The sequence below is a fragment of the Besnoitia besnoiti genome, chromosome VIII (assembly GCF_002563875.1).
Source record: "Besnoitia besnoiti strain Bb-Ger1 chromosome VIII, whole genome shotgun sequence".
In the NCBI taxonomy this organism is placed as follows: domain Eukaryota; phylum Apicomplexa; class Conoidasida; order Eucoccidiorida; family Sarcocystidae; genus Besnoitia; species Besnoitia besnoiti.
The window spans coordinates 2384498-2407654 of record NC_042363.1 but is presented as its reverse complement, the minus strand read 5'-3'; the positions used below and the strand labels follow the sequence as shown (position 1 = coordinate 2407654).

Sequence of the window (23157 nt, the reverse complement as noted above, 5' to 3'; positions counted from 1 at the left end):
TTATCTTCGCAGCTGCGTAGAGGGGCCCTCTGCCGGGCTTTTATGGGGGGTGAGGCGGGTGACCGATCTCATCAGCTGGAATGCATGTGGCTGGACAGCGAGACACCCGAAGTCGAGTGCATTCGTCGCACATGCTCGTCCGCAAGTCCCGCACCAGTTCACCACAGATTCGTTCTCGCATGATCGTTCGTCGCCTCTGAACCCGGTTAGACATTCGCAAGGTGGCTGCGAGTTGCTTTTCCCTCTCGTTGTTCAACTGAATCCTCCGTTTATCCAATGGCGGAAGCAAACGCAGACAAACCCTCGGGAAATGCAACTCCCGACAAAAGTACGTCCAGCCAGTCTAAGGAGGAATTTACATCTTTTCTTCGGTAATAAGAACGCGTGCAGCTTGTTTGTATCACCAGATAGTTTTTGCCGACAATCAGGCAAAATTGAGGGCAGCTATGGACCGTGCAAGACCAGAACCTGCTCTGCAGATTTTGCCCTTGCCACGTCCTCATGATCCCCTGGAAGGAAGCATCTCCCCTCTGCAATAATTTCTAGGCGTGCAACGTTTGTCTCGTACTATCGCGCTGTTTCCCCCGTTCATCCTGTTGAGTGTGTCCTGTTTGTGTTTTACGGTGTTTCCTGTGGTGCCTGCAGGCAAGGGCGGCTGCAACAGCGGTGTGTCTTGGTTCCTCATTTCCCTCGTGATTCTCCAAATCGGTTTTCTGGCCGCGCTCTACGTTCAAAATTTGCATATGGCTACGATTGGAGGGGAAAGAGCTGCCCAGATCCAAAGTCTCGAAGGTACGGAAGGAGGCCCCGTCACAGTATCGCCGTCGGGTCGCTCGCATGTCTGCGGGTGCTGCCAGTATCGCACGCCCCTTACGCAGCCGATAAATTTCACAGTCGAAAATAGGGGTCCGCCGGGAATGCCCACGTTCGCATGCTGCCGGATTACGAATCGGAACTTCTTGCAGGATTGGCTGACGCAATCGGTGGACTGCATCACGTCAGCTCCTCGAGCGTCGTGCTTCATTACCGATGCGTTGCCACAGCTCGATTTCGTTTGCCTCGGAAGATGGACAGGGAAGATGGAAAGGTGTGCCTTTATGGGGAATCGTGGATGCCAAGCGCATCATGGTGAGCGATGTCTTCTGTGCCACACGAAGCCCCTTCTCTGCATCAGGGGACGTCACAAGACACCCTGATGCCCTATGTGCTGTGAGTGGTTGTAGATTGGATTTCCACACAGTTATCGTCTTCTCGGCGCGATCGCAATGTGGCGGTGTGTGAGTCCTTTCAGAAAAAATAGCGGAGCTTCGCGCGGTTCGAGCGGCGTCGACGAAATCATCAGAGCCGGCTTGCCCGCCGTGCGAACTGCTCCATGAAAAGATGGAAAAGGCGCTCAAGGAGGTCCACGATGATTTCGAGAAAACCGCCGACAAGCTAGCGGATTCTGTCAACAGTCTGCAGTCCAAGGTCAACCAGTACGGGACAAAGTTTGACAATCTGCTTAAGAAAGTGCAGAATAACCCGTTGTTGAAACAATTCGGGGGCTTTTAGGGTTAGTGAACCGTAAGCCCCATCCCGTATATCTTGCGATGAGTACTTCTGTATTACGCTCACCGTTGCGGTATGTAATCAACAAAGCTGGTTGCAGGATCGTCCACACAATACGATAATCAGGTTGTGTGTCCAAGGAGAGTGGTGTCCCCTCCCGAATACGTGGTTCATCCCGATCGCAAAGGAGAGCCCTTCTGGTGTCCTATTTCGTGGGAAGTCTACGTCCTTTTACAGCTTGACTCACCAATATTCACCCGTGAAAAACTCGCGAGGCCAGAATATGCACACACCATCAGCGCTCCTACAGCCTCACCCCTCACGAGTGCGCATCGCATTTGCAGGTATTCCAGTGCCGTGCCTCCCCGCGTCTTGTCACACACAAGGGGTGAGTCACTGGTCTTACGATCCGGTCGTGCTTCCCTAGCTCACGAGGGTCTGGTCACAGGCAGTTGCCTGTCGTTGGGCGACGGCAGATATACGGGAAAGGCAAGAATCATTTATGCCTCTTAGACAGGGCGCCATCCGAGCACCACTTCGGGGTTGCCCCTTCTGCGCGTAGTGCGACGGTTCGCACACGCAACGCTCCGACTCTGCATGCCCACAAGCAGTGTCTGGTGAACTCCCGTCGAGGCTTGTAGCCATTCAGTGAATGTTTACTCGGCTTTAACCTTGAGATAAAACCTCTGCTGTTGTAGGTGGATCCGCGTGGGTACCCGGGTCTACCGGCTTGCCCAGATCACAAGGGGGGAAGCACGGCAGAACGTCAACCCGCTCGCCTCATTGCGATCAGGACAAAAAAGAGTACATCGTGCATTGAATTCGATGCGCGGTGCAAGAGGGGCACACTCAGAATCCCGCTGAGTCGCTTCAGCCAACGAGCGGCAGTGGCGCGTGCACTGTACTATGAATGGTTTCGTGTTAGAGAGCTGCAGTGGCGAGAGGCGGAAAGCTACTAGTCAGCAGGCCGGCCGAGCTCTTGACTAGTCTAGCTGGGGAAGGAAATCGGGACTGCTATCCCAGCTCATCCAGAATTCGTTAGTCTCTGGTCACCCAAACTCACGCGGCAAGATACGCGTCGATCATTCCTCGAGGAAAATACCTTAGGAATAAAGTATGGTGCTGCCTGACCGAGGTCTCGCTATCCACCCGAACAGGTCAACTCACCATACTGCACGCGCGAATACGAGCGCCTAATAGCATGCGAGTCTGTTTCGAACACAGTACTATCACTGAATTGACGTCTTACGTTGGTTAGCGCAAGAGAACGAGCTTCGGCGTCGTATCACAGCCTTTGAAGGCGGCGGTGCATTAGAGCGCGACAAGTGCATTCTAAGAGCGGCATTGTTGAAAGGACAAGAAAAAACGTTAGATCCAAAAAACTTCATTCATTGCGCATAACGGATTCCCCAAAACAAGCTCCCACAAACGCTCGAAAACGGTGCACCACTTGCACCAAACGAACATCGGTGCGCCGGCTGCACGAGCTCAGGAGCAAAAGTGCAACGATGCTCTACGCGACGCTTATACGCCGTAGACTCTGGATCCATGTGGGATGTCTTTAAAGAAAGCGTGAATTAAACTTACCTGGCAGGCGCTCGGGGTGGCTCATGCATCACCCTGTCGTAGTTCGGAGCAGGGCACTGCACTCTGCTGCTGTGATGGGCTATGGGCTCCCAATCGGGGGTGCCAACTGCAGAATTTCTGGTAGCGGCGGGTTGCGTTCGCGCACCCGCCATCAAAACTTGCTCGCCCTTTCCAGCTTTAGATCAGTCAGAGACCGCACTGGAAGGCCAAGCTTCCAACGCCTTTTCGTTTCTCCCCCTTTTGCTGACTAGCTCTCTAAATTGGCCCAAATCATCTGTGCATACTCTATGCACACGACAGTAAGTTGCCGCCAAGGTCTTTCTCTTACCTGTCAAAAGCACAGCGTTTCTGCGGTATACCATGTGAAGTTCCTGCAGATTTACTTGCGACAAATCGCGCTTCAGTGGACGCACAGAACATACACTCCACTCAGGTCACTCTCCTCGCAGTTGCATTCCCCCATAGAAAGAAACAGTTTGAATAATTTTAAAAGTGACAGCTGGCCCCAGTGGTCGTTTTCGACGCGGCAAAGCTCTGTGTCAATAGGGATGGCGGGTATTGTAGCCGAATATACAGCGCCCGTTACCAACGGGTGCTGTATGCTGGTCTACACTCTTGCCGTCGCAGTGTTCCCCGCCACTCCATTATTCGCGGCACTCAGGCGACTGCCGTTACTGTCTCAGCCGTTTACCACACAGTCGCATACACGCCTCCCCACTGAATTGATAACCAGCTTCTTTGACAGTCACCGCAGATGCGGATCGGCTACTCCCCCCCCTCCCCAACGCAGCTAATCGTGCAGTAAGCAATCCACCAATGCTACAGGCAGACGGCATGTCTCACAGGCGTGTCTGCAGGGAAACCCCGAGAATGAGACGACTACCTGCTGATGAAGCATCGTTCACCCGAATAGTCAGAGCTAGCGCCCTCTGACCAGAGGTAGTCCAGTAGTCCATGTCGTAGCTTGCATTCGTGAGGCTCACTACGTTGACACAGTTGTGGCCTGTGAGTCTTTGAACGTCAAACGCCATTGTGAGCGAAGAAAAATGCCGGCTGCGTCGGGGACGAACGTCTACTAGCGGAGCATAAAAAACGTTTCAAGAGCTTGCCGCGGAAGAAGACGCGTTCCTGCGTCATAATCCAGAAAGCGCAGAACGAGGCTTTTGACATCGTCAAACTCTGTTTGTACTGCTTCTGGGCATCGGTCAAACGATATGGGCGCCTCGGCTCTGGAAGCCTCAATCACGGTATCGGGCAATTCCGAGGAGCGGTCAGTTTCCATGCCGATCGGCCATGCGTTGCACATCATCAAATAGATCGAAACACCTAGTGCCCATGCGTCCCGCGCTTCTGTGCAATCAATAGACTTTTCCCCCGCGTGACCCCCGTAGCCGAAGGTTGCCTCCATTGTCTGGGGGTCTAAGTACCGTGTCGTGCCCAGCATTTGGCAGCCTCTGCCATTTTCCGACCGCACTGCATTGCCGAAGTCGGATAACAGGATATCGCCGCCGCGACTGACAAGGAAATTTTGTAGCTTGATATCTCCGTGGACGACGCCTAAGGAATGGAGTCCGGCAACACGCTGAACCATCCGTCCTACCGCCCAGACAAGAGCATCAAGTGGCACTGTCACCTCTCTCACCATTTTGTTCATGTCACACAGCGCCAGCGGATACGCCAGCGCAACGGTGTAGAGCAGGCGAAGCTCGTCTGAAGGAAATGCAACTGTGGGAACATCGACGCTGCCAACTTTGTATAGGCGCCCTGAGTACTTAGGAAGAACGAGGCCATAGCACTCGAACAACGCTTCCGTGGACAAACTCGTGTCGAATAGAGTGAGAACTCTCAATTCTGCAGCTTCCACTGCATCCGCCATATACTCCGCCGGCGTGCCTGAGTCCCCATGACTGTCTGCGCGCAAAATTTTCATCGCAACATCGGGCTTCGTCTCTTGGGCTGCCTCAAAAACGATTGAGAATCCTCCATAACCCAGAATGATGCCCCTTTTAAAGTGTATGACCTGGGACGACGGCCACGAGACCTTCACTGAAAATTCGTGCCCCTCAGGCAGCAGTTCGTCTAGAGCGCCAGTAAGAGACGGGTGGAAGTACCGGGTTGTAGCGTCTGTATCCACAAGGCGCGCCGCCGCAGCCAGAGTTTCCATTGACCGCTCGTTCGGCCGCAGATCCACCATCCTCAGTGCGTTGCCACGATTTTGTCCCCTAACATTCGTAGTTCGTTCTGTCGCGGTGCTCGCGCCAACCGTACCCTCATCTCCGTCATCCTCGTGTGACGGGCCTAGGGGCGATGTTTCAGCGTAGTCCTTCAAACATGTGAGAAGTGACTTTCCCATGTCTGACGCCAGGGGCCTCTGTATTGTGTCCTGGGAGCTTCTGCGCGAGTGTTTCACACCTGAGGAAGCCACGAAACGCAGAGCGTGCCTAGCCTTCTCCCTCACATGCTGTCCGAGTACCAGTAATGTTCCCGGAAAGGAGATGGAGCTGCGAGGCACTATCGGAGTCCCAGCTAGGGGCCTCTCTTTGCCACAGCAGGAGGCTGTCTCTTTGTAAGAGCGTGCATCAATTGTAACGCTTGGATGCTCGCTGGGCACGAGCTCGGGTCGAGCGGGCGGCGCCGCTTCAATCAAACCGGAGACGCTGGAACAGGGTACTTTCAGAGTCATGCCCGACGACTCGGCGGGGACATCCAGTGGCAGCGGCAAGCCAGCAGACAGTACAGTGACGCTTTGGTATTGAGAAGTTACATTGGGCCCGCAGCTAGCGTTGTGGGCATGCACGGGGCGACAGGGATGCAAATAGACCCGCGCCTCTGACGCCGTCTCGGACGGCACACCGGCGAAAAACCCTGGTGCTGGACTGCAGCTAGGAAACTGCAGGAAAGCATATAGCCAGGATAAAAGTACGGCGCTTGCCCAGATCATCGTTCACCAGCATCGATGCCACGACACTACAGCACACACTTTCGGGGTAGTCTCCGACTCGTCTTCACCTGCTGCAGCGCGAAGGCAGTTGAAAGAGGTTCTGATGGCCGCGGGAAAGCCGAAGGCTCGTTGCATCCGCATCCGCATGGCCGTAGCCATGCACAGAAGGCCTTTGCACGAGCCCAGGTTGCCGCGGCGATGAAAAACTGGACCCTCTGCTCCTCTAGGAAATTCGCGTACGTTCGATCGTCTGTACCTAAGACACGAGGAAAAAGTTTTCCGTCGTGGACGCGGCGGTACGACGCGTCGGGCCGTGGACGAGGAGAGAGCCACGGTAGCATGTGTGCCGATCACTCTTCCTGTGTGCAGCCAGACTCATGGAGAGGCGCCGGAAGACGGGCGGCTGAAACATGGTGGCCTTCTATTCGCCCTGAAGCTTCCTTGGGGAATTGCCTCTTAGCTTCTGCGTCCTTCTGGTGCACTCCAACTACCGTCTCACCTCGTACCCTGCGCCCTTTGTTGGGAGTCCGCGTAGACAGGCACTTGTCTACTACTGCACAGCGACGACACCGCTGGACGCGGCTTTCCCGTTCCTAATCCCACCGATACCAAAACAGTCGGGGCTGTCCGGTGGACCCCATAGAAAATATGTTCGTCCCTTTTGCGACTTACCCAAATGCACGTACAACGTGAGCACTGCTAACATCTACGGAACCTCGATGCAGAACTGGCAACGAACGCCTCCCGGCGGTGCTGCGCAAGACACGGGCCCCGCCAAATCGACAGATAGGCGCTGGAAATGGTTCTGATCACAATGGGAACGCACCTTGTTTGGGATCTGACGAGTTTCACTGTCGGATGACTCGACCAAGTATACTCCGGGAGCGTAATGAAGACCCATCATACATGCCTGCAGCCGGCATTACAATGTTCGTCGGGTGACACGAGAGAGCAGAACTTGCTTTGCATCAAAGGCATGCGAAATTCCCTTTACTTAGCATAGTTTCAACGGAAGCGTACTACAACCAGGTGTAGCGCGTCAGGGTGTCAATCAGCGCCTCCCGCAGTCACCGAGAGACTTCCAGTGCCTTAGCAGAGAGAGCTTCTTTGATAGCTCTGCGAGGCACGCGTGTGGACTTTTCGCATCGTTTTCAATTTAAACGATCTGGGCATTAGGATGAAGGGTAAGGCAGTCTGCACAGATCAAGGAAGGGCGCCACCGGAGTGTTCCCCGGCTTCTTAGGGGAACAATAGGGCACTAATGTCTACAGACAGCCATCTGCCTGTCTCGGAACGCTCTGACTCGCCGCAGAAGCCACTGAGAAAGAGATTCTGGCCCCAGCCCCTATGGCATGGGGCCGCCGCCAGCTCCTCCTCACGAAACGTGAGCCACACCAGTATTTCTCGACTTCCACATTCTCTGATGGTGAAAAGGCTCCGTGTGCGAGAGACCGGGCGTCCAGCGCTCAAGCGTGTTGACAGCATAAGTCACGTGTGCCTCTCTAGTACTCTGGGCTACGTTGATGTGGTACTTATTTCTGTTCAGCGCTGGAATACAAATTCCCATGACGTGGCGTTCAACCCCATGCAGGCACCACGAACCTCTGCGTCCTACTAACGGCAAATACCGGACAGAGAGGCGGACTCTTGCGTCTGCCTGGAAACGTTTCCTCTCCTGTCTCCATCGTGGAACTGAGCAACCGTGGAAATCCGTAGCGATAAGCATGAGCCTCGATGTTGCAGACTCCAGAATACGACGTAGATAGCGACGTATTCGCACTCGTTCGCCCCTACAACTATTTTCCGCCGCAGCTGGACTTCAGTGCTTTTCTTCGATAGGATTAGGAGAACGAACACAAGCCATTCAGATGGACTGCAACTCGATCTGCGAATAACACACTCTATGCTGTGTGTCCCGCTCCACGACAATTCAAGGGCTTCCGCGAGCGCCCTCATTCAAGCACAGTTTCATGCCAGCGCGCACGTCTTTATTCCCTTCCTCCTGCCATACACTAGCCAAGGCGAGAACTGAAAGTTCTGCAAGCTGCGAGGAAGCGCCAGTTTCGTAACGAAGCGTTTGTCTTCGAGTCTCTCGCTGTGTTGCGCGGTTGCATGCATGCCTCCTGTTTTCGACGCTCGATGCCGAAACGTTGTCCGAAGTAAGAAAACACAACCTCGTCCCCTTTCTTTCCACTTTGCTTCTGCGACTGTTGATATCTTTGTTACTGTTCATTAGCGAGCCGCCTTCCAGGGCCGCACTTCGGTGGAGTGTTCGTCGCTGGCTGAAAATTTTTCGCGTCGTTCGCGCGGTATGCTACAAGGCCCTGTCGTTTACCATACTCCTTACAGTTCCAGCTCTTTTACAAGACATACAGTTTCCGCCTCGCGTTGTTCTGTCCGCTGCTAGCGAGTTATTTCTCCGGGTATCCGCTGATTTCGAAGACTCCGCTTTCCTGCTCGTCGCCACAATGATTGAGGTGATTCTGAACGATCGTCTCGGCCGGAAAATCCGAGTAAAATGCAATCCGGACGACACCATCGGTGACTTGAAGAAGCTTGTCGCTGCACAGTGTGGTGAGTTCTTCGCTGGTGGACAGAAAAACCGGAGTCTCGCCGGAAACACAAACGATTTTCAAATTCGCCGTCGTCGGGCTCCACTATCGCGGGCTCTCGTATACATCTATGAGATAACTCAACGATATAACGCAAACGATGACATCGGGTGTCGCACTCTTCTTTTTTCCTCGCTGGCCTATCTCTACTTCTCTTCTTCGGGAGGTGACTCCAGCGGGGCAGACTTGTGGTCGTTTCTAGACAGGCGAATAATCGACGTGTAGCCTCTCCAACACGTTCTACGCTCGTTCACGCTTCTCTTCGTTGCTCCTGTCGTCCTTCAAAGCGTCGCACCCATGCGTTCGCCTACCTCTCCACTGACACCGGCAACGCGCTCATATGCTGGCTCTCTCAATATGTGCAGCTAGACATTTGCGCATACATATATGTCTAGATGTACATATTTATATCTGTCTATCTGTGCCTACCTATCTATCTGTTTATGATCTATCTATCTATATGTATATATATCCCCAAGTATACTTTCCTTGGACACTGTGAGTGTGGACATTGTAGCCTACGAACAGAGAAACCAGATGACTATCTTCACTCGCAGACGTCGTAAGCGTTTCGATGTGTATATCTGAGTGTATGGGCGACGTGTGCTGCGGCGTGCTTGCGCAGGAACTCGAGCGGACAAGATCCGCATTCAGAAGTGGTACACAATTTACAAAGATCACATCACCTTGGAGGACTACGAAATCCATGACGGAATGGGGCTGGAGCTGTACTACAACTGAGCTCTCCCCTACAGGATGCAGCCGCCGCTTCCCGCCGGCTCTACTCGCTGTCTGCTTCGCCTTTGCCTTCTTGCGCAGGCCCCGCCATAGAGACTGCCTTGTTCTGAAAGGCTGCGCAGCGAAAAAAAGTCGACTGGTGCCTTTTAGTGTCAAGGAAACGTTTGTGTGGCGTTCAACCAAGGTCGTTTCTCTCTTTTCGGGTGCCGTTGTTGCGTGCTGCACCTCAGCGCCTCTTTGGTCTTCAGCGCGAGAACGAACGTTTTGGCTTTCGCGTGGCTTCTTTCTGCGTTCTGCTCACCTTACTCGCCATCGGCAACCCTTCTGAGGCCTTCCTGTTTTTTCAGTCGATCCTTTTACTCGTCCAGTTTTGTCTGTGTGGCGCGTAGATCTGCTTGAAGCCCGCCGCGCCTGTGTCTCTCGCGGGATAGACAGCGTTTCTCCGCGTGATTCCTCACCATACACGCGCTCACGCACAACAGCTGAGACCTACACGCGAAGAGGCACGCGACAAGGTCAGTGACTGCAGCGACAGTCTCAAACACGGGAAAAATGAGGGAGTTGCTTTGCTGGCGAGGCGCATCTCCTGTCTACTTGTCGCATCCCAGACACACGTTCACTCAGCCGCAGATTCCTGACAGTGTTTTTCGATCTTCTTAGGCGTTGAGAGAAGCCACGCACATGCATTGCTGCTGTAGTGACTCGAGTGAGTGCAAATGGGTATTTAATAATTAATCTTAGAATCGCTGTCATAGTTCAGAGGCACGCGAGACTTCCCCACTGGAGGTACGTCACGCGGACCTCTGATTGAACCTGCGCCGCTCTGCGCGCTCCAACACAAGCTAGGAATTTTCAAATGCAGACGCGTGTCGTGGGAGGCCGTCTGGCCTTTGATCGCACTCGCGGCAGGGCGATCTGTGTCACCCGAACTCCACTTCTCTGAACGTCTTTCTCTGTCAGACAGTGTAAATCGCGAAGTCCTTTCCGTGCCAATCCCAAGGCTGTCCCCCCCCTCACTCCTCTCTCTAGCTAGAGCCTTCGCATATGAAAAGAGACTCGGGGCGCGGAGACTGCGGCACTGTGTGCTTCTTAAAAGTTCAGGATGCGCCTTGCGCTGACTGCCAAATACCGGCTTGAAAACAGGGTCTCAAGAAGCACATGGACACACGCGTATACACGCATATAAATATATATGTATATATTTTATGTGTGAATATATATATATATATATATTTATACATATGTATATCGGCATGAATCGGCTCCGTCGGAGTGAACCAGTCGCGGATCCACGGATTCACGCGCGCGACGGGGGACTCCACCGGCTTGTGCGCCGCATCGACGAATTGACAAGAGAAAAACACAAGGTGCGCAGTTGACGCGGGACTTTTTTCCTGCGGAAAACGCCGGGGAAGGGTCCGAGAGGCTCGATCTCGCTTGTTGCATGCACGAAATGGACGCATGCATGCACGGGCACCCTGAACTCGACACAGGTCTACATCGCCTCTGCGCTGCAACAGCAACCACTGCAAAGGACATCCTTGACAAGACTGCGGACGCGGAGGGCCGCTTTGAAAGGAAAACGAATTCCACGTCTTCTCTGGCGTTCCGTCTGCTTCTCGCTCTTCTCATCCGCTACCTCCTCCCTCTTCTCCATACGCCTCCACTTCTGTCGTTCCTCTGCATTTAGCTTCGACTCGCTGCATTTCTACTGGCCGCCTGACCAAGCGCCTAGCGCCTTCTCTTCGGCTGAGACGGAGAGGCGCAGTCACGAGGGCGGGCCGATCACCGCGCTTGCGGACTCTGGTGCACTCGAGGGCAGTTTGAGCTGCTGGGCTCCTGAAAGAAGGCAGAAAGGAAACGACACAGAAAGCGGATGGAAGCTAAGCTGGCGCCCACCTCGCTGAGCAAGTGAGAGGGGAGAGAAGACCAGAAAAACACGATACACCGGGACTGGGGAAAAGGGCAAGGAAAGACGATGTGAGCCTCTCAACACGAAAAGAGATGCGCGACGAGAGACTCGGCGCGAAAAAGCGAGAAAGAGAAAGAGTGACACTGACCAGCACAGACATTCAACTCGATCTTCTGTTTCGTTGCGAAGAAACCGTGGCGACGGCAGGCTGGAAATGAACTGTCAGAAAGAGGAAGGAAAGAATCCAAGAGAGGCTGTCTCTCCACCGCAACGCGATCCTATGCAGTGACAGCTTTTCACAGTTTCCTACTGGCGACTAGCCAGTCCCGACAGGGCTGCGGCGCTCTCGGCGGAGGCGCCTGGTGCATGTTGTGGCAGAAGATCCTTGGGTGTTTCAGCGGTTTCTACTAACCATCAGGAAAAGTGATCTCTTCGATGCCGTTCGTGAAAATCTCCTTGCGAACTCCGTTGGCAAAGAGAATCTGAACATGGCCGTCGGGGAACTGGAGCTCGCGCTGACCGTCAGCAAATCTGAAAGAAAGAAGGGCAACTAACATGCCTTTCAAGAACGAGAGCGAGGGAGAGTGACTCAAAAAGCCCAAGAGACGAACAGAAAACGAAGGACTGAGACACTCGCAGGATGGGGGGGGAGATGACATCCTCGTCCGTGACTGCTCAGCCGTACATGAGTTCAAACGACTTGCATCGACACTTGCACCCTACACATATATACATACATATATTCCAAATATTCACATAGCTTTATACATATTTATATATATTGAGTGCAACTGGAACCCACGGAAAAAGGTCGCGTTTTTAAACCCTTGCATCTTGGTTGATAGATACTCAGACTCTCGGCGGTTTAACAGCGCGAACTGCCCTCACCTGTTGTATTTCTTTCCGTCGGGCAGCGTATACTGCAGAATGCTTTGCTCGGCGAAGTGGTATAACTGTGGGAGAAAACAGGAAGCCAAGGGAACAGGCGCGCTGGCGCATCGCGCGAATAAGAAAGAAGCGAAACGCAGAACGAAAACCAAGCTCCCACGGGATTAAACTCTGAGCTCCCAGACATCTCGGTCGCTCGAGAGTGCATGCGAACTTGTTAGGGACGCAGGACCAGCGCGGAGATGCCGCAGCTGCGCCGGCGAGACGATCACAGCGAGACGAAGACGCGCGAGAAAGGAGACAATCCTCGGAATGCCACTCTATCTCTCTGCAAACTGGCGCCGTGGAAGACAACAACGAAAAAACGCATACGTGCGCGTCGTCATGAGTCGAAATCCGCAGATCTCCGTTGGTGAACAGAACAAACATCCAGCCGTTGGTGGCCTGAACCTTCTGCAACCCGCTATCGTAGAGCAACCGACGGAGACCTGCAGGAAAATACCAAAAAATAAAAAAAGTAAAATTACTACCACGGCACATAGATATATACAGTGCACGGGCATGATGCGGAGAGAAACACATTCGCGCGTTATCTTCTTCCCTTCGTATCATATGCAGGAGAAAAACAAGGCAAACTAAATGCAAGGCACAGACACACCAATTTGTATCCGTACGTAATAAATAATATGTAGCTATATATACATATATATATAGTAGTTGTATACCTGATCGTTGTGAATGTATGACATCCCAAGGCGGAGTTCATCTAGTTGGGGGATACCTGGGTCTTATTGTCTTGCCCGATTGTCGTGTTTTCGAATTCTTGAAATGCGTCTTTCTCCGATTTCAAAAGAGTTGGCTGTCAGAGCTGCGGCGGCTCAGCGAGGATAACGGGTGTGCGCATATTCCAGCTTCAGATTTACGCTCCTTTTCTTAACCGTGCTGAAATTCGGCGAACTCTCACCTGACTGGTATATGAGTTCCTTCTTTCCCGTCCTCTCGCGCTCTTGCGCGATGTCTCCCGGGTTCTTCAGCAACTGAAACAGAACCTCGCGGCTGCGCTGGAAAGGGCCCTCGAAGTCGAACTGGAAAAGCTCCGTCATGCTGCGCCGATGCGGCTCTGCGACAGAAAGCAGAAACACGTTCAGAGCGTAAGAGATGAGGGCTCGAGAAGGACTATGGAGATAAAACTAGGCAATAGGGAACGAGCGAGAAGCCCCGTGAGGGGACGAGCCTGCAGCATCTAGGCGACCCACAGAGCAGCATGCGGAGGGGGCAGAATAGACACCTCCGACAGAAAAAGAGAAGAGAGAGCGAGCGTGCGAACAGCCCGGACGCCAAGCGGTACTCCCCCCCCCCCCCCCCCCGCCCCCCCGTTTTAAGCGATATACAGTCCGGCCCCGCTTACTCGGGTCGAAAGGAGCAACGCCCTTGGGCTGGGTCTCGGCTGCTGCCCTTGCGTGGGGGTCGCGGCCTGGGGGCCCTCCGACTCCGACCCCGACCGGGCCACCGTTGGGTTCCAGGCCATGGTGTCTCCGTTTTCCGACTGGGTCCCGGATCGAGTCTGTTGCGCCGAGTCCCTCCGCTGCGGGTTTCCGTGAGTCTGCCTCTTGGCCCCTTGCATCCCCCTCCGGCTCGCCTGCGAACTCCCCCAGTCTCCCCTCTCGTCCCGCCCGGGAGAAGAACTGCGGGCTCGGCGCCACCGGCAGCGCCGCCGCAGCGCAGGGTGTGGGCGAGGGGGCACAGTACGAAGGGGTTTGAAGCACGGCGTTGTTGTGAGTCCTCGCCGGGTCGTTGCCTGCGGGTAAGGCGCGACCCGCCCCGCCACCCTCGCCGTTCGAAGCCTTGTCCCCTGGGCGGTAGCTTTGGGCGTCGTGAAGCCGCTGCGGAGCCCCGAGCTCGCCCTGCGGGAGGTCGCTGGGTCGGCGTGCGTCTGCTTGCACAAGTAGAGAGCAGGGTTCGTAGACCGCGGCGTGGCGGGTCGGGTGCGGCGAGCGCGGCGGCTCCCCCGCCTCAGGCTCTTCGCGTCGTCGCTCGTGGGGGTCCGAAGGAGTCCCCTCGGGCGCGTGGAGCTGGGCGTGCCCGGACTGCGAATGGAGTGAGGAGAGCTTCATGGGCGCCGACTCGCGCACACTGGCGCCGAACTCCGCGTCTCTCGCCTCGAGGGCTGCGTCGCCTTCGCCCCGCTTCAGAGGGGCGTGCGCCTGGCGGTAGGCGAGGGGAAAGCCCTTCTCCGCCCCGCCCCCCGCGAACGGCGAGGCCGCGGCGGGCGACACGCGGCACGACGCGGCGCTCAGGTCCGAGACCGCGCGCATCTCCGCCTGCTCCGCGGTGGGGCGCGCCGCCTCGTCGAGTCTGCTGGCGCCGAGTAGCCGCTGCTGACGGTCAAGCTCGAGTTGCTGCGCGCAAATGCGCTCCTCCTGGAGTCTCAGCTGAGCCTCGTACTCGCGGAGACGAGCTTCAAGGCCAGGCGCGGCGGGCGGCGGCTGGGCAGAAAGACCCGTCCGCGGTGACTCGCGCAGAGGCTCTCGCGGGGGGGCTGCGGCGGCGCCCGGCGACGCGGGACGGGCGTGACTCTCCGCTTGGCCACGGAGCAGCGGAGAGAGCGCCGAAGCATGCAGACTGGTTTCCACAGCTTCTTCCCACTCCGAAAGCGAGAGCGGAGCCGCCACGGCATTCGCGAGGGCGTCCTGCGGGATGCCTTCGAGGTCGAGGGACGCCGCTCCGGGCTCTCGGTCGCACGCGTCGTTCACGGGATACCTCGCGGGCGCAACCAACGTCCTGTCGTCCTCGCCCCGGCCGCCATCGGAGCGCATCCGCAGCGCCAGCAGAGGTCCCCTGGCCTTCGCCATGAGCCGGCGCGCCTCCGCTGCTGCTGCGCCGCTGGGTGAATGCGGGCGAGAGGGGGGGACGTTGGGAAGAGATACCTGCCGCCCGTTGCCCCGCGGGCCTCCGGCGCAAGGAGAGAGGGCCACCGCGGCGTCTCGCTCGTCGTCTCCCTCGGAGCCCCTAAACTCGTCGGGCTGCAGCACCCGCTGCGCGCCGTCGCTTGGACTTCCGCGCGGTGTGCGCATGCCTGAGACAGGCACGAGAGACAGGGAGAGCGAGCGTCACGGCTGGTACAGAAAGTCACAGCGGCGCCAGCAAAGGCCCCTCTGAAGAATTGCCGCGGTGCACGGCATCACGTGAGGAAAGCCAAGAAGGCACGCAGGTGAAGGCGACTGAAGGAAATCGACGCAGACACAAGCGGAACAGGCAGGAAGAACCAAACGACCCACCGGCGTCACATATACAAATACGAAAGCTAGAATATACATATATATAAATATATATGGTTGTATATGAAAACAGCGATAGATAGACAGACAGAGGACCAGCAGTCAAGTCATCAGGTCGCTGGGACCACGCGGATACAAGCGAATGGAAACACATAGGCATATACATTTATGTGTGCAGACGTTGTAGACACACATACATCTATGCGTACATACCCATCTATATTACATATATCTATATATGTGGACTGAGTTGTGCAAAATCTCCACAGATGTGCATTCGATTTCGTTTCTCTCGAAACTGCAGCCGTACTTTGTCTTGGCGAAGCTCGATCCGAGGGACGCCGGTCTCGCGCCGGTCCTCCTGTTTTTGCCGCGCCGTTTCTGTTTGTGTCGGCTCGAAATCTTCCGTTTCTCTGCATTTTTGTCGCTTCGCAAAACTGCTGCTCGGCGAGCGAGAGTTCTTCCTTCAGCGCCGAGTTTTCTTCCTGCAGCACGGCCTTCTCTCGGCGGAGCCGCTCCACTGTCGTGCGCCACTTCTGCCTCGAGGTGCGAAGCTCCTCCTGAGAAAAAAGGGACACGTCCGCACCGTTCAAGCACCCGCTTCGTCATTGCGAGTTGGATGCAGCTACCCTTCCGCCATGCGCCTATTTTGAGTCTTCTCTGCTCTTCGGCGCATTCGTGCCTCGCACGGCTGCCTGCCTTGCTTCCCCCAGGCGCTTTCGTTTACCTGCAGATTGTCCACGCGCTGCTGAAGTGCCCGCTGACGCTCCTGCTGCTCCTGGTGCTGCTGCAGAGTCTCTCGCAGGCGTTCCCTCTCTCCTGAGCATCAGAGAAAACCAAAGATCAAATCCGCGGATTCAGAGACATTTCAGCTTTCTGCCTCCCCGCGCACGGGTTTGAGGCACTGCACGAAAACAGCGCCCCGGGCCGCTGATGGACAGAAGCGCCTTCGATCGGCGTCCCGCGAGACTGCGCGCGTGCATCTCCTCTCACGACAGACGACGGAATTTCGAGGGAAGACGGGCATCCGCTCCGTGGCAGGCACGGATTGATGCCGGTCATCATATGCGAGTTAGGAGCAGTTGTGTAGTGCAGAAAAGTCCAAAAAAAGCGTCACTAAACGACCAAGGAATCGCAGGCGGAAGCTTGCAGCTCCGCGCCTCCAGGGCAGGGACAAAAAACGCAGGCGCAAGAACACAGTTTGTTTTTCCGTACTCTCGACTCGCCGCTTTTCCTTCAGGAGCTGTTGGCGCGCAGCTTCGACTTCTCTCCACGCCAGCCGCCGATCTTCTTCTACGTCGGTCCTCATCGTTTCTGAAAAGCAAAAAAAAAACAGCTACTTCCTCGCGTGTGTCTCCATCAAAATAAAGTTTTTTCTCTGGAACAGCACGCGCGATCTGCGGAAAAATCGCCTTGAGAGCTGCTCCCTCGGCGAGAGGCTGGATTCATCTATTGCTAGAAGAGAAAGAGACTTTAAGCAGGAAAACAAACGGGAGAGCAAACTTACCTCGCTCAAACGCAATCTCTTCCCGCTGTCTTTGAAGCTCCGCGGAAATCCTTCGAAGTCGCGCTTCGCCGTCGCGCAGTCTGGGAAAAAAATCCAGGACGAAGTTTCCTCTCCTCGTGTGTGACGCTGGCGAGTGACCCGACCACAAGGCATTTGAGCTCGACGGGAGACGCGTACTTGCAAAAACTTTATATGAGACGCGCATGTATGCGTGTATGGAAATTAAACAACTGCGTCCATTGCAGATGATGGATATACACCGTCTGTCATGAGCGCGTTTTCCACCCGCTCCCTTGCCCGTGTGTTGCTCTCCTCTTCCCTAGTCGCCGCCAGCTCACCTCTGCAGCTGCAGCCTCAGGAGCTCCAGCTTGCTTTCCAGGATCCCTGGCGAAGAGACGGCGAGCTCGTCTCCAAGTTCGTCTTCTAGCCCGCGAAGGGGCTGCGAGGGACTCCGCGGGCCGCGCCGCCGAGGTGCGTCGCCGTTCCTGTTGAGCCTCGCTTCCTGTCCTACGGACTGCGCGTGAAAGTCCCGCTCGTCAGGGTTGGCGAGGCGCCCTGTATTCCCACTATCGTCCTCTCGGCCGCCAGGCTTCCGCAGCGAAGAGGGGCGTCGCGTGGCAGGCTGCCAGCGACTCTCTTCCGGGAGGGTCGCAGCGTAGAAGTGCGCGCGGACGAGATCTGAGATCGGAGCTTCGCGCGCGCCGTCGTCTCGCTCGGCGTCTTCTCGCTCGCGCGGCATCGACTCCTCGCCTGCGCCGCGGGGAGACCTGAGCAGGTCTGCGTGCGCCGCCTCGCGCTTCTCTCGAGGGCGGCTCGAGGCCGCCGAGGCGACACTGTGGAGAGGCCCTGGAGGCCGCGGCGACAGGGGGGACCAAGCGGCAGCGAGCGCGCGGTTGTCTCTCCCCTCGGCGTGGGGATTTGCGCGCTCGTCAAACTCCGACGTGAGCAGGGAGAAGGTTTTGGAGAGCATTCCCGTCTGCATGGAGCTCGACGACGTATACTCAGTGGCGCACTCGGCCGTGGAGAAGCTCGCGTTACTTCCCGTCGCAGCGCGGCGCACAGCACTGGGGCTGACCAGCTTCTCCCCGCCGCAGCCTCCTCGCTCGTCACTGCCTGTCTGCGGCGTGCCGTCTGCCTGCTTCTGGCGTCTGTCTGCGTCGTCGCGGCACCCCTCCTCGCTCTCGCCTCTCAGCGCCGCCGGGGTCCGCGCGCGCCGGTTTTCCCTGCTTTCTGTCTCGACTTCGCCCGCCTGCGCGTAGTCGTTCAGCGAGGCGAAAAGCGGCATATCTCGGCTCTCTGCTGGTATCGATGTCTCGTCCCTCTGGCGGCGGGCGTCATCGCCTCGCGGCCTCGATCCGGAGGTATCTCGACTCCGCGGCAAGATCTCCGTCGCGCGCCATCTCCCTCCGCCGTCGCCCAGCGGACTCAGCCGCCCGGCGTCGCGCCGACTTCCCGCCGCGCCTTCCCCACGTATCGTCGCCTCCCCGAAGCTGTGAGCGAGGGCCTCGTCGCGGTTGCGGAGGCGGAAGGCGTCCGCGAAGGGCGCCGCGTGCGCGGGCGCCTCTCGCGCCGCGGCGGCGTCGTCACCGTCGGTTTCCAGGGCGGAGAAGCAGCTTTGACTGCGGAGCTCATCGTCCTCGCGCAGAGGCACCGAGCGCCAGCTCGCGCGACTCGTGCCGTCGAGTCCTCTGTCTGCCGGCGGGGTCTTCTCATCTTCCGGATTCTCCGTCCATGCAAGCGAGACGTCGTCGCGGCCTGCATCGCTTTCATCGCTCCCCGCGCGCGCGCCGCTCTCGAAACTCGGTCGCCGCAGTCGGCGCCTCTCATCTTCGCGGCCTCTCCCCGCAGAGGCGTCTCTTCTTCTCGCGCCGCTGGGGCCGCTGGCGCGCGGGCTCCAGGGCGGAGGCGCCCGCGCACACGGGAGAGACGACGCCGAGGCGCTTGCGCCCTTTCTTGCCGCCTTCGCGTCCACGGAGGTCGACACCTGCCGAGGCGACTTCTGAGAGCGAGACGCGAAGGCAGCTTGCAGGCCTCCGCGCTTCCTGAGGAAGGGGCGCGGGCTCACGTCGCGCATTTCCTTGGAGTCCGCCCGCATCGTCGATCCGTGGAAAGCGAGGCCCAGCGCCGCAGAAAACGAAGAGGGCGCCGCGTGCGAGTCGACTCCCTCGTCTCCGCCTCCGCCTCCACGCCCCGCGTTTCGGCCCTCGGGGGGCGGGCGTCTGGGCGGGCGCGACGATGAGGCCTCTCTCTCCCTTTCCAGTGCCTTCTCGAGGAGGCGCTCAAAGTCGCCGTCGCTGTGGAGGCCGACAGGCACTTCGTCCAGGTTCACTGGAGACTTCCGCGGACTCTCGCGGGCGTTCTCGGCGAAGAGCAGATCAGGCGGCGCGCGCAGCGGAGGCGACGGCGGCACAGCGCGCGGCGGCGGATACTCGCGCCACCAGTCCAGCGGTGTCGGCGAGGCGGGGTAGTGCGAGGATGAAGAAGACGAGTGAGAAGCCGCGTCTCTGTGAGCCGTTTTGCAAGAGGGCGCATGTTTCACACTCGCTGGTCCGCTCACGGCGCGCGCATCGTCCTCGGGTTGGGCTTCGCGGCGAACGGCAGCGGAGACTCGCGGCGCCGAAGCATCTCCTTTTTCTTCCTCTCGAGAAAGGCGCGCCCGCTCGGTACACCCTCCTTGCGGACTCCTCACCCTCTGCTCGTCGCCCTTGCCGCGACGCGGAGCCTGAGAGGCGTCGCCGCGCACACAACCGCGCACACAACTCGCGCCGCCGCTTCTTCGTCTCCTCGCGACCTCGCTGGAGGAAGACTCTGCGGCGTCGGGCGAGAGCGGCGGCGACGGGGGCCGCTCGCCCGCAGAAGACGCCGAGGCGTTGAGGGCTGGACGGTGGTGGCGGTACGAGGACCCAATGGAGCGATAGGAGGCGCGGAGAGACGCTTCGTCTGCACTCGCATGCAAAGAAAGCTTCGGCTCTCTCCGTCCGCCTTTCGCCTCGCCCATGCTCTCTCCACGCGTCGTCGCAGGCTGGGATTTTTTCCGCTCCCGCGCGGCCTGAACGCGGCCGAGAAGGTTCCCTGTGCTGTCTCCAGTGCGACGACGACTCTTCTCTCGCGCTGCAGCGCGAAACGGGTTTTTATCCTGAGCGATGGCCGCGTTTCTGCCGTGGTGCAGCGGCTTTGACATACTCGCCCGCAGCCTCGTTCGTCCACGCTCTGCGCCGCGCCCTGCCTACACGGACACAAACCAGTGCTTCGATAAGGAGGACTCACTCTCAAACTCTGAAGTCTGCGGATCACCATGCAGCGAGGAATTGCTTAAAATCACGCGCTACAGAAGATCCTTTGAAGGCACACGGCCGAGGCGCTCAGGCGGGCTCCGCGAGAAAGCCTCCAGCACTCCTCAGGCTCAGAATGATGAACAGAAAGTAAAAAAAAAGCAATTGAGATACGAGAAGGTTTCTCTAGGGCTACGGTTGCGGGGCGGGTGTCGCCAGCAACGTGGGCAGGAAACTCAAAGACGAGGGAGAACAAAAACAGGCTGTGAGGCCTCCTGAGGAGGCGGTCACCAGCAGAAAAGCAGAAAAAGAAGAGACCGCCGCGCGCGGCGGAGGCGACAAAGTCGAGCGGAAGACCTGGGCGATGAGGAGGGGCGATGCAGCTACTCAAGCGTGAAGAGAAAACGAACGGGAGTGGAACGCGCGCCCGTGTGCCTCTGAAACCCTGCTCGAAAAGGCGGAAACCACGCAAGGAGAGATCGGTAGTTCTCCAGCGAGACACCCGGAAGTCCGCTGGGGGTGACGCGCAGAAGGCCGGCGAGGGAAAAGCGCGTTCGGATTTCTGCGTGGGAAAACGTTTCGCGGGAAAAAGTGCCGGAGGCGGGAAGGCATGCGCGCGAAGGAAGCGCCGAGGGAGGAGAGGAGAACAAAGAGCCACATGCGCGTCACACACGACTTGCAGTTGCATGGATGGAGAGATCTCTCCACACACGCGCCGAGACGTATATACACTTATACATGCACACCCGCGAAGAAAAGAAGGGGAGGAAAAAACACCAGAGGACCGAGGATATCCATGACAAAGAAGAAGACAAAGCCAGAAGTGGGAGACTCGTCAGTCGCACCGAGAAAAGAAGAAACGGCGAAAGGGGGGTGGTGTGGTCGCGAGAAAAAACGCTTTTCTGTCGCCTGCGAACTGTCGTCCTCGCGGAAAAAACACTCACGGTTGTTGCCCCGCTGCATATCTCTGCTCGTCACCACTTTTTCTGTAATCTCGCGCTCCGGAGTAGAGGAAAAAGATAAGGCACGTTCTGTGCTGAAAACGGTTTTTGCCTGCGGAGAAAAAGGGAACCTGGATCCCGTCGGCGGCAGCGCTTCGCTGACTCAATCGCCACTGTACACGCCTCACAAGCCCCGTTTCAGTTTGATTTCTGGTCTCTCTCTGCGCTTTTTAGAAAAGAACACGACACGGCGAAATTGTCGTTTCTTCCTCCTCTCTGGCTTCGCCCTCGCGGCTCTCTTTTCCCGTCGTCTTCGCCCGCCACGTCCCCTCTGTCTCTCGTTTGCGCATGACGCCCTCCTGTAGGGTGCTGGGTTTCTCCCGCGAGGCAATAGGAAGGCATTCAGCAGCTTTCATCTTTCGCGTTTTCTTCCTTCGGGGCGTCTGTGTGCATCATTTCATGTTATGGGTGCGGTGCCTCTCCTTTGCAGAGAACGCGCATCTCGACCGCAGTGCGACTTTGCCTAATCGGACTGTTTCAATGTCGCTCTCGGGCTCGCGATGCTGCCTTTGCGGGAGGATCTAGATACACTTCGAAGGCTGAAGCTGAAAACACTGTTCGCGCTTGGTAACTATGGAACTCGGGAGAAAGTCGCAGGAAAAGCAGAGATGAAGCAGTGGGCGCTGCATCTGGGCGTCCTGGGGGAGAAGAGAGCGGAAACCGAGAGAAAAACAACGAAAGAAGGAAGTTTCCTAAGCAACGAGCAATCGAAAGGCTCACGTCCCATCGCAAATGTGCACGCGATCTCTTCACCTTCTAGGCTCAGCTCTTCCTTTCGCGCGTTTTCGGCTTCTTGAGAGACAACACCTACCACACTCGCACGCAGTAAATGGCGAGATCGCAAGTATGGCATCCACTATTGCCCTGTATTCGTAGGGATTTTTATCCCCTCTCTCTCGCTCACGTTTCATAGTGATTTCTTCGGCACCCTCGACCCGCCTTGTGACCGCCGCCGACGCCAGATTCCTGCGTGCGATGAGAGACGCGGGAGGGCGGAAAACAATCTCTAAGGACGCAGACAGAGAAGATGTGTGTCTCACGCGATCTGTAGCTCCTCTCCTTTCCATCTAGCTCTCTTGCCACTAAACTCTGAACACGCTTTCCAGTGTTTACTGCTTTTTTCGGTCTCCGGCGCACGCGAGATACCCCTCTCTCCAGCTGGCCTCACCTTGCCCACGCCAATTTCTCCGCAGTCTCCTCGCCGCACACGGCTGAGCCGTGGACTCGTTTAAATGCATCCTTTCCACTCCAGATGCGATCGCGACCGCCCACGAGTTTCTAAATTGGAGCGTCTCTCGAACTGGCAAAATGAGTCACTTTGCCCGCTGCCGTCGATCGGCGTGCCGCGCGGCGTGTCCGCACGCGCCTCCTCACGCGGCTCATCCCCAGCCGCGGGCGAGCAGGCGGCCTCCGCGCGCCTCTTCTCACTGCTCTGCGAGGGAGACCTCGAGTTTCCATAGCTGCTGCGCACCGCCTCGCCTCGCGTCAGTTGCCGCCGCATTCTCACGTCCGACATCTGCGGAGGACGCACGCGCATCATCCAGGGAGCGCGGCGGGTCGAGGCGGCTCTTTCCCAGGGGTGTGTCTGGGCTGTTCTTTGCCTGCGTGCGAGCAAGAGAGGCTTTTTCTGCCGCCTCCCGTCCCGCCACTCCCGCCCCTGTGTGTGCAGCGGAGTGACGACGCGTGTGCGGCGCAGGCCTCAGGAGCACCCCCAGGCTCGCTTCATCAGGTTGTCAGAATCAACGTTGCCGGCGACTCAGATGACGAGGATAGCTGGGACTGGGCGGGGAGGAGAAGAAAGGGATCCCAGGCCTCTCCTGCGTACGCGGATGCGTTCCTTTCAGCCGCGCCCCACTTTTCAGAGAGTCCCTGC

General features: G+C 57.3%; 4 protein-coding genes across 4 annotated transcripts; 2 read left to right on the top strand and 2 right to left on the bottom strand.

Moving 5' to 3' along the window:
- Nucleotides 1-42: 42 nt before the first annotated feature.
- Nucleotides 43-1551, top strand: BESB_084630 (uncharacterized protein; the record flags this gene model as incomplete). Its single annotated transcript, XM_029366813.1, has 3 exons — nucleotides 43-49; nucleotides 547-792; nucleotides 1292-1551. 3 exons carry the CDS (start codon nucleotides 43-45, stop codon nucleotides 1549-1551), a joined length of 513 nt encoding a protein of 170 aa, XP_029217273.1.
- A 2659-nt stretch (nucleotides 1552-4210) lies between these two features.
- On the bottom strand, nucleotides 4211-5818 carry BESB_084620 (uncharacterized protein; the record flags this gene model as incomplete). Its single annotated transcript, XM_029366812.1, has 1 exon — nucleotides 4211-5818. The coding sequence occupies one exon, from the start codon at nucleotides 5816-5818 to the stop codon at nucleotides 4211-4213; it is 1608 nt and encodes a 535-aa protein (XP_029217272.1).
- Nucleotides 5819-8544: 2726 nt separating this feature from the next.
- BESB_084610 (putative Ubiquitin family protein) lies at nucleotides 8545-9429 on the top strand (the record flags this gene model as incomplete). The annotated part of the gene is made up of 2 exons (XM_029366811.1): nucleotides 8545-8650; nucleotides 9314-9429. 2 exons carry the CDS (start codon nucleotides 8545-8547, stop codon nucleotides 9427-9429), a joined length of 222 nt encoding a protein of 73 aa, XP_029217271.1.
- Nucleotides 9430-11194: 1765 nt separating this feature from the next.
- BESB_084600 (uncharacterized protein) lies at nucleotides 11195-20192 on the bottom strand (the record flags this gene model as incomplete). Its single annotated transcript, XM_029366810.1, has 11 exons — nucleotides 11195-11265; nucleotides 11751-11869; nucleotides 12227-12291; nucleotides 12599-12714; nucleotides 13191-13346; nucleotides 13635-15302; nucleotides 15815-16064; nucleotides 16232-16323; nucleotides 16720-16818; nucleotides 17012-17091; nucleotides 17350-20192. The coding sequence occupies 11 exons, from the start codon at nucleotides 20190-20192 to the stop codon at nucleotides 11195-11197; spliced, it is 5559 nt and encodes a 1852-aa protein (XP_029217270.1).
- Nucleotides 20193-23157: the final 2965 nt, after the last annotated feature.